The 18,334-nt window shown below is 38.8% G+C and overlaps 1 protein-coding gene across 1 annotated transcript; it reads right to left on the bottom strand.

Annotated features, from left to right (window-relative positions):
* Window positions 1–10,203: 10,203 nt before the first annotated feature.
* On the bottom strand, window positions 10,204–13,725 carry LOC141351316 (uncharacterized). Its single transcript, XM_073857948.1, has 4 exons — window positions 13,353–13,725; window positions 12,037–12,554; window positions 11,798–11,919; window positions 10,204–11,504 (listed from the first exon to the last, which is right to left on the bottom strand). Exons 1-4 carry the CDS (start codon window positions 13,664–13,666, stop codon window positions 10,995–10,997), a joined length of 1,464 nt encoding a protein of 487 aa, XP_073714049.1. The 5' UTR covers window positions 13,667–13,725; the 3' UTR covers window positions 10,204–10,994.
* Window positions 13,726–18,334: the final 4,609 nt, after the last annotated feature.

The following is an 18,334-nucleotide window of genomic DNA, read 5'->3' as shown; positions in this document are numbered from 1 at the left end:
AATAAGGAATTTGTTTCATGTATTGATAATGACAGTCACAAGTAAAATACCTACCATACAATACATTTAAAATTATTTATTCAAATTTTACAAACAAATATACCAAAATAAACAAAGGTACATTCATTGTAGTTGATGGTCCTATGGTGTCTGTAGCATGAACTCTAGCTAACACCGTCCCGTTTGATATAGACTTCCGTAAAAGTGTCATTGCACACAAAGACTCGAGCTAGCTTGCCTCCATGGCTGAAAAGGGAACTACCACAGGAGAAATTAACACTCCAGCAGGAAGAACATCATCTTCAGGACCCTATACCAAGTAACTATCTTTTCCCAGAGGGTACTGACAGTCCATGTGACCAACCACACATTTCTCCTACATGTCTAAGGAGGGTGTGTAAAAGGGCTATCTCCCACCCAATTCACAGAGAGGCTTTTTTCAGAAGCGGCAATATTAATTGAAGGGACTAACCTATCTGTTATCCAATGAGATTGTATCCTCATAACATGAGAGGTCTTAGGCCCTGAGCTCCCAGTACAAATTTCAACAATCTTTGGAAAAAGCTGGTATTGGTCCCCACAAATATTGGGGTTTGATCAGGTCTTCTAAATGGATCTGGACACACCAATGCAAGTACTGTAATTACTTCAGATGAGCCCATTAGAGCCTGTGGGAAATCTATGTCTACCACAATATAACCATGGTAAGGGTAGCTGGATGAACTCCCAGATAGCTAACCCATCAAGGTTATTTAAGGGTACTTCGGGTAGATGACATATGTACCACTTCTCAAAGACAATGGTCTTTTAATGTCATCCTCCCTGAAGGCCGTGACAGACTTGTCCTGCCCAGTTGGAGTCGTAACTGACAGTGAGCCTCTTCCTCTGTCTTTTACTGGCTTATCTTTAACACTGACACCAAGCTTACATCTAGCCAACCCATTCTCACCACACTTGACCATTCGTCAATATGTGACGGGGAGGGTATACCTTTCGCGTCATTTTTTGACGAACTGGGGACTTCAATACTATAACGTCCGTTGCATTCTCTTTCCTATTTTCTTACCATTTTTGCATCGGTTTAGGGTTAGATTTACATAATGACATCCCTACCCAAACCTAACTCTAACCCCAACGCCAGGTGACAACTGTCGTACCTAACTCTAACCCCAACGCCAGGTGACAACTGTTTAATTTCGCGTACACTGTTTAATTTTGCGTAATCTAACCCTAAACCGACGCGAAAATGGTAAGAAAATAGGAAAGAGAATGCAACGGACGTAATAGTATTGAAGTCCCCAGTTCGTCAAAAAATGACGCGAAAGGTATACCCTCCCCGTCACATATTGACGAATGGTCAAGTGTCATCAAATATTGACGACATGGGGTGAGGATGTGTTGATCTAGCCTCTTTGTTTTCTTCTTCTCTAATCTCATTGAGAAGTTTAAGAAACATAAAGGGAGTTTCTTTCTGAGCGGGGCAGATTTTCTTGCTCCACTCACACAATACCAAGTGTCCCAGGAACTGTGCCTTCTTTTGTTGCGCGAGTCCGCTCTCTACCAAAGATTTTGACAGTTTGCAACATGTCTTCGATAAATGTGACACCGCTGTCAGATGGCACACCAACAAGCATCAATTTTCTCATTTGCGCACTAGCTGCAAAGTTCCTGTGAAAGATCGTTCTCTGACATTTTTCTTTTACCCTTAGTTTAGAAGACAGGAGATCCCAGCGGTGGCTCCTTTATGTAGCCCCTATCCTTCAACCATTTGCACCTGACCAGAGTTTATGATAAGGTCTTGAGTTCTTTTATTTCTAAATGATTTAGTCCTGTCTTCTAATACTAGTAACTTTCAGTGAATCACTTTATACAAGCAGTCTGTTTACTTATAGCACATGAGTTGTTTATGAATGACTTTTAAATTGCAAAAACACACACTGCAAACACACACACTCACAAATTAACGTTTAAACAAATATATACTGTATTTAATGTTAGTAAAATGGAAACTTTTGTATTTAAATGAAATTAAGTAAATCAAGTATTTAAATTTGACAATATAAATGAAAACAAAAATAGGAATGCACCGAATCCAGGATTCAGCCGAATACTGGGCTTTTTGACGAGATTCGGTTTTGGCCGAATCTTAGATTTTTTTTCCACTGAACCGAACCCTAGGCTTGCGCTACGCTGGTCGACGTCACGTGGCCATTGATTACACACATCGGGTGCTGACGTGGAGATAAGCTTTTTTTCAGTGAGCCTTAGGGGCGGTTCACATTTCGCGGACGCACCTGGAAAAAACGAGCGTGTCGCACCGCAATGCTTTAATTATGCATAGGCTTATAATAAAAAATAGTTTTTCCCACTTGTCATCCAGGCATAATGTTGCCTATCCTTTTTTTTACAGTTAAAGTCAAATAAAATGAAAAATACCCTGCCGTGGACGTTGTTTACTTCATTAATGTGTTTTACTGTGTTAATGGAATAAGAATGCGAGTAGGATTCAGTATTCGGTTTCGGCCGAACACAAAAACTTTTTTCTCCCCATTGACTCCCATACAAAATAGCGGAACAAAGCAACGCTCATACACATCCGGCAGGCGTAAATAACTTAAGAAATCACTCAGATTAAGCATGTTGAGTAATTATCTGTCCACCCTGCCTGCCAGAGAGCGCGAAAGATACATTAACACATTTAATTTGGTCAATATAAAAACATGTCCCTTTCATTCTCACAGCGTCAAATTTGTGTAACAACGCCCCATTGGCCAGAGGTGTCTTACCCGGACATTTATTCGTACCTCATCGAGTCAACAGGGAGCCAGTGAATGATTTTACTTCGTATTTGAAAGTTACTTAATATATAAATACGATGTCTTTATATTTAGAGTAATGAGGGCACTTTTCCATCGAGCCATACAACTAACTGGCTTAGTGATATTTCCAGCAATCACTGGATGGCGTTGTTACACAAATTTGACGCTGGGAGAATGAAAGCACGTGTTTTTTTGCTTTGTTCCGCTTTTTTGAATGGAAGTCAATGAGAAGCCTAGTTTGTTTTCCCCCAAAAAGGGGCGGTGACGAAATTTACAGTCAAGTTTCCAGATGTGCCGGTAGTCTGTATACGGAAGTGACTTAAACTGCAATTCATCGACTTGCTGCTTGAGGTTGGCTCCAAAAGGTCAATTTCCATAGACAGAATACAGTAAAATTTTCAACTTTACAGTAGAAAATAATATGACACTACGTCTATATTTTTTTACAGTCTTTTTTACAGTTTATGTTAGTGACAGAGAAATTAAACTGGCCCCTTCGCTCCAAATAGCAAACAAAAAGATTGTTTAGATGGTTGCTTCAATCAGGTTGCTAGTGTGCATTGAAACATGTCTGCATGCATCACATTGAAATGGTTCTGTGTCCCGTGTGTTGCAACGTCTCTTTGTGCAACAGTTACAGTTATTGTTTGAGCTCCAGATGCTCATAAGGTTACTGGCTAATGCTCACCAATTTTTCATCCCGGTAAACAAATGTCTGCATAATTGTCTTAAAAAATTAACTCGGTTTAAGCAGATGACAACAACAGTTTCAGTCTAGAATGTAAGTTATGCTGACATGCACAGCGTTCAACTCTGGCTGAGCCAAACATGCAGAGATCGCAAACAAACATGAAACAGTCCTAAGTATTCCCCGAGCCACCTCCTCAGCTTAGAAATATGAGCAGTACTTCTGATTGCAGGCAAGACAGTTGTCATAAACATGCATAAAATTTCCTTCATATTTATGACACATGTCATGTCATGATTATGGAGATGTTTCATTCTTTGTCTAATTATCTGAAAGTCTTATTTTATTATAGGTAATAAATCACATCCAGGAGTGATTGGACTAAGTGCCAGCACACATTAAGAATCCTGAATTTATTTGATTTATCATCTTCAGTTCAAGAGATTAATTAAGGTGAAATTTTAATAGAAGTTAAATCTGAATTCAATCTGGCCTTGAATGACAATGATGAGGAAGATTATGTTATCATAGAGTGCCCTAATTAATTTGATGACTGTGACGACAGTATAACTCTTATCACTCATCACTATTCACTATTCATGTGATGAATAGCGATGAGTTAAACTGTGGAAGATGGTGATAGTAGTGGTGAGGGCAAAGATGATTGTGAAAGACTATCAAAGGTGCTCTAAGGAATTATGTACCACAGAACACCCTCTCAGATCTTCTTTATGCACTACAGGAGTTCCATCCAAATTAACCACCGCACCCTGTTATAAACAGCAAAAATAGCAGCCAATGTTAAAAACATCAAATAAGGTGAATATATATACATTTTGGCATTCTGACTTATCTGCAGACAATTTCAACAACTCTCATCAACACTATAGGCCTCCAAATTAATGTTGATGGTTTGTCCTTGTACAAGAGTTCTATTTTGCAGTTGTGGCAAATTTTTGGCAAAGTGTTATTTGACAAGTAACCTTTTTTTGTGGCAATAGCAAGCCCCTGCATTTGGAGGAGTATTTCTCTTACTTTGTGCAGAAGGTAGCTGGCCTTGAGCAAGGCTTTGAGGTGGCACAAAAGAACTTTAAAGGGCACCTATTTCATTGCTAAAAACACAATACAATGTGTTTGTGTGCTTTATGGTTAAAAAACACATTATTTTTCACATACTGTACATTTTTGTAGCTCCAGAGTTCACTGTCTTCCTGAAATGCACAGACTTCGTACAAAAATCATCGATTTGAAAACCCCTAATTGGCCAGCTAATCTGTATGTTGTGATTAGGGATGTCCCGATCAGATATGCTGGATCGGTATCGGGGTCGATCCGGGCTTTTTGGCTGGATCGGACATCGTATCGATGACAACATTTAAACAACATTTAAATCATCAGTCCAGTTTATTACTTTATCTGGAGGTAAGGCTCCATTAAAATAAAATAAGCCGGTGTTTATGTCCTGATGGCTTTTAGCTGCCTTCCAGCATGTTTGCTTGTGCTTCACAGTGTTAAACTTCCTTTCTTTGTGTTTATTTATATCTACTTTCAAGATGTATATGATCTTAAACTTCTGTGAGGTTTGAAGATTGTAAACAGTTTATTTAATATTAATTAACAGTTGAGTAACTTTTGGCCCTAAGTTGGATGTTGATTAACACTAAACCAGTCTAAAAATTAGTCCAGTTTCCCCAGCTGTAAACCCATTGGCTGTTAAAGTCTTTTTTTCTTATAATAAACTGACATGTTGACAACACATTCAGTTTATGTGTTTACGAGTACACTTTCAGAATGCTCTCAGTTACATGAAAAGCCATACTGTATGCATCTGTGAGTGTGGTGGTGCTTATGGGGTGTCACGCTGGGACGAGTGAGCATAAGGGTAAGAGGGAAAAATCACAGTATACTACAAAAATCTAGACTACACCACTGAAAATAGGTATTTTCTTCACTCCTGTTAATGTTGCCGACAGTTCTGTTAAGTCAGCTACTGTCAACGACCAGGGCAACTCAGCTTGCCAGGACTTTTCTACATCGCCAGCTTACATTTACAGCCCGGAGATTATACAGATGCTGATGTGTTTTGTTTTCATATGTGAGTGACTGTCTTTGATAGAGGACATAGTAGTGCATTTGTATGAGCATTTAAATATTTGTTAATCAAAATACACTTGATGACAGTTAGAATTTGAAGTATTGAGTATATTTACTGTATATTATAGTAATATATTCTGTATATGACCATATTTATGGTGATCCTGGGGTCGTGATGATGGGGCCCTTGAATATTGTTGCCCAGGGTATAACAAAGTGTTAACCTGGCCCTGCATTTAAAGATATTTAAGTTCACAGAAACTGTAACTTAATCGCAAACTCAGTTAATAATCCACTGGTGAAGCTGACGGATGAAACGCGTCATTCACACACGCACACACAAGATAACTTCACTCTATTTTAAAGATCTGATTTTATAAAGTCTCAGTAAGCCGTTGGATGGATGCAATTGACTTTGTGCTGAGCACACAATGCATCTATTCTGGTCACCAGCTTACCAGCACCAAAACACAACATATGCTGGTCTTGCTGGTATGACCAGCTTGGGATGCTGGTGCTTATGCTGGTCTGTGCTGGTTTAGCTGGTGCTAATGCTGGTTTAGCTGGTGTTCACTAGCAAACCAGCACCAAAACACAACATATGCTGGTCTTGCTGTTTTTTTCAGCAGAGAGAATGCTTCAAGGGCATCAATTCTGAACCCAAAAAGCCCATAAATGACCAGAAAGCCCAGTATATGACTTATGCTCATCAATTCTGCACCCGGGAATGTGCATAAAAAGTCCGGTCAAGCGCATATTCCCCAAAATAATCGTCTGCATACTAAAGCGATTAAGAAAAATATTTAGCATACTTAATTGATCAAACGTACCTATTATATGTTCTCCTTGTCATGATTTCTGTCTTACCAGCTGCCGTGTGCTCTGCTTTTCCTGTGTTTGTTGTGTTTTGTTGACAGGTCACGTTTGCGCGTCTTCACAGGTGATTCCTTTTGCTTGTTGATTTCTCACTTACGTCATCTCACAGCTGATCCTCGTTGATCGCCCAATCGGTTTGCTATTTAAGTCCCCTCAGTTCTCTGTTCTGTGCGAGTTTGTCTTTGTACCTCGTCGCCTAGTCTTGTCTTGTCTTGTCTTGTCTAGTTATCTGATTATTCAGAGAGTTTTTATTTTCTCTGTGCTATCTGTTGCTTTCCAGCTTCCTAGTTTCCTGCCTGTGACTATATTTGTCCAAAGACTAAACGGACCTTTATTATGTAAAAAATTGAAGCATACAGACAGCAAAACACATTTGCTAAAAATGGAACACTCATGTGGTCCATCAATACATAACCTGCCTCACTGCACCCAGTACAGAAAATCAATCTTTCAACAGTTCTGCATTGCCACAACTACTGCGTGATGGTTCAGGGGAATTTGGGACTGGTACAGAACATAATATGTGATTAAAAGATACAAAGTGCAATAAGGTTTTCAAAACTAGATTTCCTTTACTCCACTCCTCTAGATTCAAAAGACAGCAGAGGTTTGCAACAGGTAAGCTGCTAGTATGCGGTACTAGAAATGGCATTTTTAAATTACTTTCCACGCATAGTGGTGTTACAAATAGACCTATTTGCTTTTCAGAAAATGCTCCTTTAAGCAAAGTCCTCCTGATTCCGAAGTTGAGAGAAAAATTAAGGTCTGGTTGTGGAATTGAAGAGACAGAGCAAGTGGACGAAAGGAGTGCTACCGTCAGCTGAGTTGAGACCTTGGGGGAAGAGTGACCTCTCCTGCAAATTTTTTTATTTTAAGGTATTCATTTGCAAGAGCATTTGGAGTCCCGTTGAGAATGTGAATTAAATTATACGTTTTTTTGTTTGTTTTGTATTTAATAAATCCATTGGCTTGAAAACCATTTGACTACTGTACATTTTTCACAATCAATTTTAGTTGTATAATAACTGTTTTTATCGAAGACTAAAGTTGTAACAGCCGAAAAGTTTTTATAGTGAAAAAGATTTATTGTTGTAGATTAAGGGCGGGCTTCCTGAAAACTAAGTGAGGGCTGCCCATGCAGGGCCGATGAGGGCTTTCTGTGTGCTAAGTAAGAGCTTTCCATGCAGGACCTGTGAGGGCCTGTTGAGGGCTTTCTATGGGTTAAGTGAGGGCTGTCCGTGCAGACTTCCTGGCGGCTAAGTGAGGGCTGTCTGTACAAGATGTGCACCTTGCCAAAATTTAACAGCGCCTCAGTTCTACGCAGACCGCAAGCATTGTGATTGGTCGACTAGAACCCCTCCAGTCAGGTAAAAAAACTGTGTCATAGGTATTTCCGTTTGCGACGGTCAGAACAGGGACGTCGTTAGGCCTATTTTAGGGGGGCTGAAGCTACCCCAAAATGTTCCTAAGCCCCCCTAAATGATTATAAGAACAGTAAAATTTGATTTATCAAAAACCGTTTCCTCATTAATATTTAGACTCAACAAATGTTATATATCCAGCTACAAAAAAACATCTGAGAAGTCGGACAGAATACGCTAGATGTCGAACGTCAAGTGACCAAACCGGAAAACGGCGATCGCTTCCGGTTGCCTGTAGTGATGGGTCGTTCGCGAACGAGCGGCTCTAAGAGCTGATTCTTTGTAGCGAACGAGCAGAGCCGAATCTTCAGACGCAGGCAGGGGAGCCGGCTCTTCTAAGGGAGCCGAGCTAGAAGAGCCGAATCTATGAAAAGAGCCGGACTGCCATCACTAAAATGTAGAGCCAGCGCTTGAACCGAAAGAGCCGAATCAATGGAAAGAGCCGGACTGCCCATCACTAATACACACGCTAGTACGCACGCTAATGGTGAAATAAAGATTGGTAAGTGTCGTGATACGGAGGAGTGAAATTGTAAGTTGTTTTTAATTACCTGCTGGCTGCTTACCTTTAGCTACGTTTTCTTGAGGTAACGTTAAAGGAATGGGAATGTTTTGGTTTGCTATGTCATGAAAAACTTTAGTCTTGCACAAGCAAAATACAAGAAATTGTTAACTTAGCAATCTAATCACAACTCTTTATTCTTTGCCAACAATATAGGCCTAATAATCTTTAAAATAAAATATCTCTAAAATAAAATATTTCTAAAAGAGGCATATTCAACAGTATCAATCCCCATAGAATGTTGTTGTCACTGAAAACTAAATGTCATCAGAGTCCCTGTTAATGCAATACTGTTGTATCCTTCAATTCATTGAGCAGATGAGATGGATATTAGAAAATATTTTAGGAGAGAGAAAGAGAAGCAGCTGCAGGAGATTGGCAGGCCAGTTGATTCTGAGGGAGCCGGACCCGGTGTGATTGAGGTCAGTAATGGTCTATAGGTCTAAGGATTGTTTTTCTTTTCTTTTCTTGAATTTCTTATAACAATAAGCATTTGTTGGCAGGTCTAGGCACTATGCATAGCATACACTACATTTGTTTCATTATAGGCCTATTTAATATGCTAGCTATATTCTAACTAGGCCTGAGACTATTTTAATCATATAATGTGATAAATTAAATATTAAATACGTAGATGTTACCTAAAAGTAGGCTAAAGATGAGTAAATGCCCACACTCTCCACAGATACACATGTGAAACAAAAATGAAAGCAGTCATACAGTACATATTATACAGTAATCATTACTCTAAATCTTTTATTCCTTCTGCCATCAGGTTATTGTATTTATACAGTAGCCACTTTAAAAAGGATCCATATCAATAGCTTACCTGGTAAAATACTGCCTTTTTGTTGTTGATTTATATTATACATTGTATTCATTTGGCAGAATAAATCATCTTTAATTGAGAAATGCTCAAACCTGTGTGTTGTCAAATATCACTATGACTTTAAAACTCTAGTTCTTGGGTTAAACTGTATGCAAGTCAAACAAAATTGCACTCTGATTGAACCTATCCACCATAGCATTCTGTGTGTGGACAACTTAATATAGAAATTAGATATAGTATGCTATTACTTTATCATATATTTACAAAAGCATACAGATAGCATTTAAGTCATTGCTTATAGAATAACTAATCAGGAGCAAAGTCTGGCCTAAATTCCCCCATGCAGCTTTGATGTGTCTAAAAGCTAACATTACAGTAACTTTTATTTAACAGAGTAGAAATGGAAGAGGAGGATATGTCTGTCATGTTTTACTTGTTAACATCTTGGTTTCTTGACTGGTTGTTGACATAATTGTAGCTCAGATGTGAGTGCAAAAATTTAGCAAACACAAGTTACAAATACTCTGTGGGCTGAGCCCCCCCTGTCTTCCAATCCTAGTGACGTCCCTGGGTCAGAACAAGTATTTGCCAAGTTGAGGAGTGATTTAATTCAAACTGCAACAAACGTTGCTGGCTATTTACTTACATCACTGCTGGTCTTCTCAAAACATACACAAAAAGCTGTTGCTCATTCTTCGTTTGTGTGTTTTCTGACCAAGCTGCTTTTTCTTTGGCGGTTGTGGTTAAATGTGTGGATACTACCTACCTGTGGTCTGCGTGTGTGTTTGGATGTCGAACACGGACGATGATGCAGAAGTATAAATGAAAACCAACGTGTAACCTCCAGTGTTGGGGCTAGTTACTCAAAAAAGTAATATATTACATATTACATATTACTCTCAAAAATAGTAATGCCTTACTTTACTTTATTACTCCCTGGAGAAAGTAACTAGTTATATTACTAGTTATATTACTAGTTACTTTTTTTTCTTAATTACTCTATAATTGCCCGAGATGCATCAGATGGAGGGAGAACATACAAAGGAGGAGTGTTCTTTAGGGTCTTTATTACGCCAACAACAGACTGGCACTGTCTAGCACAAATAACTACAAACAACCGTACTTGTGCAATCAAGTACAAACAAGTATTAACTTCCTCAATGTTTAACAAACACCGTCTGGTGCAAACAATCAATGAATTTGATTGTCAATTTATAACAAGTCCAAACATATATGAACTTCCTCAATGTTTAAAAAACACTGTCTAGTGCAAACAATCAATTTGATTGCTAATTTATAACAAGTCCAAACATATATGAACTTCCTCAATGTTTAAAAAACACTGTCTAGTGCAAACAAATAATTTGATTGTCAATTTATACTAAGTCCAAACATATATGAACTTCCTCAACTTTTAACAAACACTGTCTAGTGCAAACAATCAATTTGATTGTCGATTAACAAGTACAAAAAAAATATATTAACTTCCTCAAAAAATATATATCCATAAAAGACTGGCCTTACCAGCACTGTGTAGAGGAGAGGTAAATTGTTGAGAAGCAAAACACAGTGCAGAGGAGAGGTAGGTTGTTGAAATGAGTTAAAGCAAATACAGAAGACTAAAAGTAAATAAAAGGAAAATACAGTTGGCATTTACTGTAATGCATTTTTCTGGTGCAAAATATGAGCTTCTGAATGTGTCGGCTTATTTGTCAAAGTAGTGGTTATACCTCATAAGGAGGAGTCTCTCAAAGCGCTTGTCTCCTAACCTGTTCCTCCTTGGAGTGAGAACAAGGCTTCCCAGGCTGAATAGCCTCTCCACTGGAGCACTGGATGCTGGTGCTGTATTGTATTTTAAAGATAAGTTCTTAATTCTGGGGAAGTTGTCTAGGACCCCCATCTCTGACCCAGACTTTAGGTACTCAATGACCTCCCTGTCTGGGCCAAAAGATCCTGAATCCTGCTCTTCTTCAAACACAAAAAAGTCATCCTCACTACTGCTGGATGCTGGACTAATCTGTGGAGGCCTGACCTCATGCTCCTCATTGTGGGGGGCAGCCAGGGGTGAAGCACGACACTCTGTTATCAGCAGATTCTTTAGGGCCTCTCTCCTGGTCTCTTCCCTCAACCACCTCATCTTGAACTTCGGCAGAGTGACAGCAGCCATGAGACCCTCCCTACTGTCCAAAACAGTAGCAAAGCGGGTTTTGATGGCCTGTAAGAAAGAGATTTCTAAAATTAGATATTTCTCTTAAAGAGGAAAAACATACCTTCCTGTGGAAGGAGTTGACATGTAAATGATGCATATTGACTATACCAGGTCTTCAGAAACACAGTACCAGTATACAATTCTTACATTCTCTAAGAGCCTATTTCAGTGTGAAATTTATCAGTGATAATGGAAGCATCTGTGATAGTGGAGGGATGTGCAATTGTGCATATGACAGGCTTCTCTCATATCACACTTAGTTACAGTCAGTAAGTCTTAAATATACACTCCCAGCCTACCTGCACTATGACATCAGGCAGATTTGCCATCATCTCGGAGAGGTCGGGACGCAATGCCGAGGTCTTTGACATCAGAGACTCCAGTGTCGGTAATAGATTCCCATAATAACAATCATTTTCCCCTGGAATTAATGAATATGAATCAATGAATGAATGACTTGTTTGATTCAAATGTTTACTATTCAAAAAAAGGAAAGGCAAGAAGCCACAGGTTTACATATACCTATTCTTTATCTCACCTTGTAAACAGTCCAAAGCTTTTGTAAGCGGTTTTGTGACTGTGCAATACTCTACAAGGAATTTGTACTCTCGCTCGGAAAAGACTCGTACACCTAACTGACTGCAGAGAGTTGTCAACTGTGGTCTGGATATCTCAGTTATTCGTGCAACTGCATTGTGGAAAGAGTTCCATCTCGTCACTGTAGGCACCATGAGATTTTTTCCACAAAGGCTTTCCACTAGCTCTGCAGCTACTGTAGACCGGCTGGCCTTAGTCCAGAGGGCAGAGCACTTTGCAGTGGCACTTCTGTAAATTGTTTTGTTTGTCACTGTCAACCATTTTTCAATATCAACAGTTGATATCAAATTAAGTGTGTGCGAGGCACATCTTAAGTGAGGGGGGAGAGTAAAGTGTCCTGGGTCTTCTTGTTCAATGGAGAGCACTTCTTGTACATCGGTAAATGACACTTCTTCATCCTCCCCTGATCCCTCTTCCTCTGAATCAGATGCTGCTGCTGCTGGCTTGGGCTCATACTCCCTGAATGTGAAAAGTGCAAGAAGAAAAAAAACTATCATGTGTGGCCTATTCAATTCAAATCTTATTTTTGTTATAATTGTGATTTTATAGTATTTAGATATGAATCCAACTAAATCCAACTTGTGAAAAGATATCTTTCAGGTAGTCAAAAAGCAAATAGCACAAATGTTGAATAAAAACATTAACAAACAGAATGAAATTACATTTGTAAAAATTTAATTAACTCTGTGCTTCCCAAACTGTGGTCCGCAGCCCCCCAATGTGTGGTACTGCAGGTGGGCCTTGGCTAGACTACATCAAAATATTAAAATAATTAAAATATTTAAATTGTTCTGAAATGTTATTTTCCCCTTCCAATATAAAAATAAAGCATATAAAATATTTTGCCCTTTATAGTGATGTGAGATACATTGCTTGTAAATGGTTTTAGATTTTATAATTTTTTTTAAATAGATTTATAAACTGTTTGTGAACTATGTAACTTCTGTTACACACTGTGTATTTAGTATTATGGATTTAAACAAATTCGTAAAGAATGTTTATGTCATTTTATACCAGAATATAAAAATATTACTCATCATTTTTAAAAAATTTCTCGTAGTTCTCATAATTCACATGAGATTCTTAAAAACAGGTTAATAAATGTTGATCATTTTTAAAAAAGTAATCTGCTTTATTAAAAATATATGCATATAAATATATTTTTGGGGGGCCTTACCACACTGAAGTTTGGGAAGCTCTGCATTAATTTATACATTTGCAAATAAGTACAAGTAAGTAAACTATTATTCAACTGACCTGAAAGCCTTAACAAAATTCGATCCATTGTCTGTGACTGTTGCTGTGACCTTCTCTGACAGTCCATAAGATGAGTGAACCTGCTCAATTTCAGTGGCCACAATGTCATATGTGTGTCGTCCTCTGATTCTTTTGCAGGCAAGGGCTGCTTTTTTACGATGGAAGTTGCTTGGATCAATCCAATGGGCAGTCATGCCTATGTAGCTTTTGTTGTGACAAGTCCAGATGTCAGCGGTCGTTGACACATACTCAGTGCTCTCAAACGTTTTCTTCAGCTCACTTTCCATCATGGCGTAACATTTATCTAGGTACATTGCGAAGGTTTTCCTATCGGACAACGGCTGGTCTGTCCCTGCTATCGGTATTTTACAGAGTATCTTTCTAAAAGACAGTAAAGACAGTGAAAGAGGTAACATTTCTTCTACTACGTACGAGGCAACAAGCTTATTTATCTCGGATTTTGATGTTGGTAGTACTTTATGTTCAAATGAAAGTTTTTGCTGCTTGTGGGGCTGCTCGTTCATGTCACTCTGTCGCTTCGCAACGAGCTTGATGTGTCCGTGCTGTCGCTCCAAGTGCTTCTTCAAGTTGGAGGTAGAGTTACGAGCGGTGGAGAGCAGCTTTCTCCCCGGGCAGAGTGTGCACTTTACAGTCAAGTTGTTTTCCTTCGTTTGCACATATTCAAAATAATGGCTAAATCTCCACCCGTCGAAACTACCTTTCTGTTGCTGCCGGGAACCTTCCTCTGAGAAACAGCTTGCTGTTGACGCTTCCATTTTCCCCCATCTGAGTGTGCCGCTCTGCTGCTGGCTGCCGGGTGTCGACCAATCGGTGATGGTAATAATACCTCGCGTCTAACTTAGACCAATCACTGTTCCATTCACGCCCTCCTCCCCTTCCCTTTTGTTCTCTGTGTTGTGTGCCTTGTGTGATGAAGGTGCTACTGGCAAATGTAACGCAAGTAACTAGCTCGGGAAAACTGTAATAATATTACCATTTTCAGACGAGTAATGCCTTACACTACTAGTTACTGAAAAAAGTAATATTATTACAGTAACGCGTTACTTTGTAACGCGTTACACCCAACACTGGTAACCTCTGCTGTCGTGGCTACACCGTTGGACGTACGCACAACTTTAATTGGCTCTAAAGATGCCAATATTTTGCCAATGGGCAAAATCCTACAGGCCTAAGGCTAGCCCTAAGTGGGTTCGTAAAAAACATGCATATGCCATTTCCCATGCAAAGATTGAGATCTATAAAAAACTTGTAGAATGTGCACACTTGTAAGTCATTTTTAATTATTAATACTTTTGATTTGTTTTCCTAGGACAGTGGTTCTCAATTCCAGTCCTCGGGACTCCTCTACCAGATATATCTCCTTATATGAAACACTTGATTTCACTCATCAGGCTCCTTAACTAACACACTAACAAGCTCATGAACTGAATCAGGTGTTTTTATATATGGAGACATCTAAAATGATCCCGAGGACTGGAATTGAGAACCACTGTCCTAGGACACAATTCTGTCTGTTTGCAGTACATCAGCTCTTATTTTGCCTGTTATTTATTCCGTTATAAACAGCTGTGAAGCTCATTGTATGTGTCAAGTTGTTAAACCATATCTGTTCTGGCCTGCAGGTGGTACTGTTGACACACTTAGTAATTTTATACTGTCTTTCATCAGGTAAAAATTAAACTGTTCGGCCAAATTACCAACTTATTTCTCAATTCTTAAAAGCACCTATTGTCAGATTCACGTTTTTAAATTTCCTTTGGTGTGTAAGTGTGTATTAGTACATGTTAACGATATGCAAAAGGTACATACCCAAAAGTAAATGACGCGAGTTATCGTCTCCAAAGTAAATCTCTTTTCTTGGACTACAACGAACACACGAATTGTAGGCAACAGTTTACTTCCTGGGATTGGTGATGTAGACAAGCTGACATAATTTCTCGTGACTGTAAGTTAACTCCTGTTAGCAACCGAATCTTTCAAACATGGTAAGGAGCGTCACATTTCCTGCTGACGTCAGAGGTATTCAGGCCAATCACAATTTACAAATTAGCCGGCCAATCAGGGACACAGAGCTTTTTAAATCTGTGCATTTCAGGAAGAGACTGAAATCTGGAGCTACAAAAATGTACGGTATGTGGAAAATAATGTTTTTTTAACTCTCTTCTTGCCATTGACTAGTTATCTCATTAATTAAGAGAAAAAAAAGCATAAAAAGTGTGTTTCTGAAGAATTTTTATGTTAACCTCCTAAAACCTGGATGTCCACAGTGGATGGTCAGTTAGAATGTGTTGAAGCATCGAAAATACAAAAATTTCGATCCAAAAATAACAAAAATTACGACTTTATTCAGCATTGTCTTCTCTTCCGCGTCTGTTGTGAAGCGCATGCGCAAGACTAAAGTCATGTGACTGCAATGACGCGGCTGACGTGTTATCTGGTGCACCCCCGCTGTTTTTTTGTTGTTGTGTTTTTTTGCACCTGGGCTTCATTTAGGGAGACACACGCTGTTAGTTAAAAAAAAAACGTTGCAAACATGTCTGAGGATAACAAGTCATCCGCGTCAGAAGAAAAGACAATGCTGAATAAAGTCGTTATTTTTGGACTAATTTTTTTTTATGCTTTAACACGTTCTAACTGACCCACTGATATCACATTGACTACTTTGATGATGTATCTTTATTACCTTTCTGGACATGGGGTCAACAAGCTCTCAGACTAAATATAAAACATCTTAAACTGTGTTCCGAAGATGAACGGAGGTCTTACGAGTTTGGAATGACATGAGGGTGAGTCATTAATGACATTATTTTCATTTTTGGGTGAACGATCCCTTTAATCTGCAATACCGCGATTATCCACTAGACCTACTTACCTAATTTATGAAAAAACTGAAGCCAAAACGTTTTTACTAATTTTAAACTCTATGTATGTTTTGGAAAATCACTCTGAATCTGATCTCTAACAAAATTCCTTCACAAAAATGCAATTATTTCAGCTTTTTACTAAAAAGAAAAATACCCATATTTAAGAGTTTATAAGCAGAGACAAAAATATAGACAGGATATAACGTTTTTTCTCCGTTTTGTTTGTTTGTTTGTTTATTGTTTGAAAGCAGGGGGTCTGTTCTTTCATTTGATATATGTGTATGTTTATATATTTTTAGGGGAACATTTTCCTGGAAGGCCTTTTGTGAAAGCAAAATGCCTTAAGTTACTATAGCGACAATACACAAGAAACACACAGAGGCAATATGGCGGCACCGGGTATAACAGGTATAGCTGCAGCTCTCCTTGTATACGTGCTGATTACAAGTAATTTCAGTTATACCATCACCAGACAAACTTCTGATAACAGATACTTCCCTTATGGTGACATGAAACTATCTTGGGCACCTCATCTGAGGACAAGCCGTGTAAATAAGCACTTTGGATTCGGGAGATATGCCTTAGCTGTCACCCTCATTCATTCACATGTTTTCAGCCAAGTAAGAGGTCGAGTGTACAAAACTGCACTAAAACAACAACAAAGCCTCGCGTTCATTATTCTGATTTTTCTACTATTATCCGGAGACATCCATCAATGCCTGGGCTGTTCAGCGCACCAGCACCGATGGGACCTTGTGAATCATCTACCTGCATTAGGAGCAATACTGGAAACTTTCAGGTATGTTCACCGCTTTTGCAAAACTACATATTCGAACAACCGACTCACCTACCTGATTTTATCTTTTCGGCGAGCACCGTGGATCCGGTGATGGCCGGCATGGTGGCGGCGGACGGTTCGATGGAGGAGGAGGCTGGATTCTCCTGGAGCGATGGCTTGTTTACCTGGACAGCGCCACGCGTGCTAACTCTTCCAGCACCTTGTGCGACGGCGAGGAACTCGGGAAACGTTGCCCATTCTGTCTATGACACCGCGGTACAGCAGAAATCACCAGATGGGTCTAACAATGCAGGTGAAAATCCACCAACTCGAAAACAGTTACAGTTACATCTCCATCCAAGCGAAAATAAAGTTAACATAAGTAGTTTAGCTACGATCGGAAGTATTACATAGCAAAACAGGAAGTTGACGACAAATCTAGCAGTCATTAAAAACAGGAAATGGAATGTTTTCAGATCTGTAAATAATTCTAAAATAATATGGGATTCCAGTATAAAACCAAAGGGTTTACTTGGTGGACACCTTAATGTACGTAGTCTCATATCAAAAAATGAACAAATCCAACATCTGTTAACTCAAATTTGTCTGAAACCTGGCTTCATGCAAATTCACCCACTGCAGCTATTACTATACCACGTTATCAAATTTACAGAAGGGATAGGGTGAAATCTAAAGGAGGCGGTGTTATGGTGTACATAAAAAACAGCATTCGCTGTAAGGAAATAGATTTGTCAAATAGTGACTTGGAATGTATCGGATTAAAAATTATTTTGTCTTCACAAATGTATTTAAGCCTGATAGTAATTTATCGCCCACATTCGGCCAAAATTGATTTTTATGAAAAATTTCACTGCATGCTTTTAAATTGCAACCTTGATAAAGAAGTAATAATAATGGGAGATTTTAATGTTAATTGGGAAGACAGATTTTCCAGGAAAAATCTCAAACAAATAAGTGATAACTTCGATCTAACACAGGTAGTTAAGGGCCCAACAAGAATAACCCATAATACTGGAACTCAGATTGATTTAATATTTAGCAACAAACCAGAAAGAATCACAAAATCCTTTAACATGATCACAGGTCTATCAGACCATAATTTAGTTCTGGTAGCAAGAAAATTAACCAGTAAAAGATTTTGTGTTTCCACAGCTAAGGAGCAAGAATCATTTAGAATACTTAATAGAGAGCAGGACCGGTTCAAAAACACAATAAATACGTTTGATTGGAATAATTTGCTTGCAGGGAAAGATGTACATGAGGGAAGTATTGTGCTCTCAAGTAATAGTCCATGGGCC

This window comes from Misgurnus anguillicaudatus, chromosome 20 (assembly GCF_027580225.2).
Source record: "Misgurnus anguillicaudatus chromosome 20, ASM2758022v2, whole genome shotgun sequence".
In the NCBI taxonomy this organism is placed as follows: domain Eukaryota; kingdom Metazoa; phylum Chordata; class Actinopteri; order Cypriniformes; family Cobitidae; genus Misgurnus; species Misgurnus anguillicaudatus.
The sequence above is the reverse complement of the archived record's forward strand: the minus strand, read 5'-3'. Positions and strand labels throughout refer to the sequence as shown.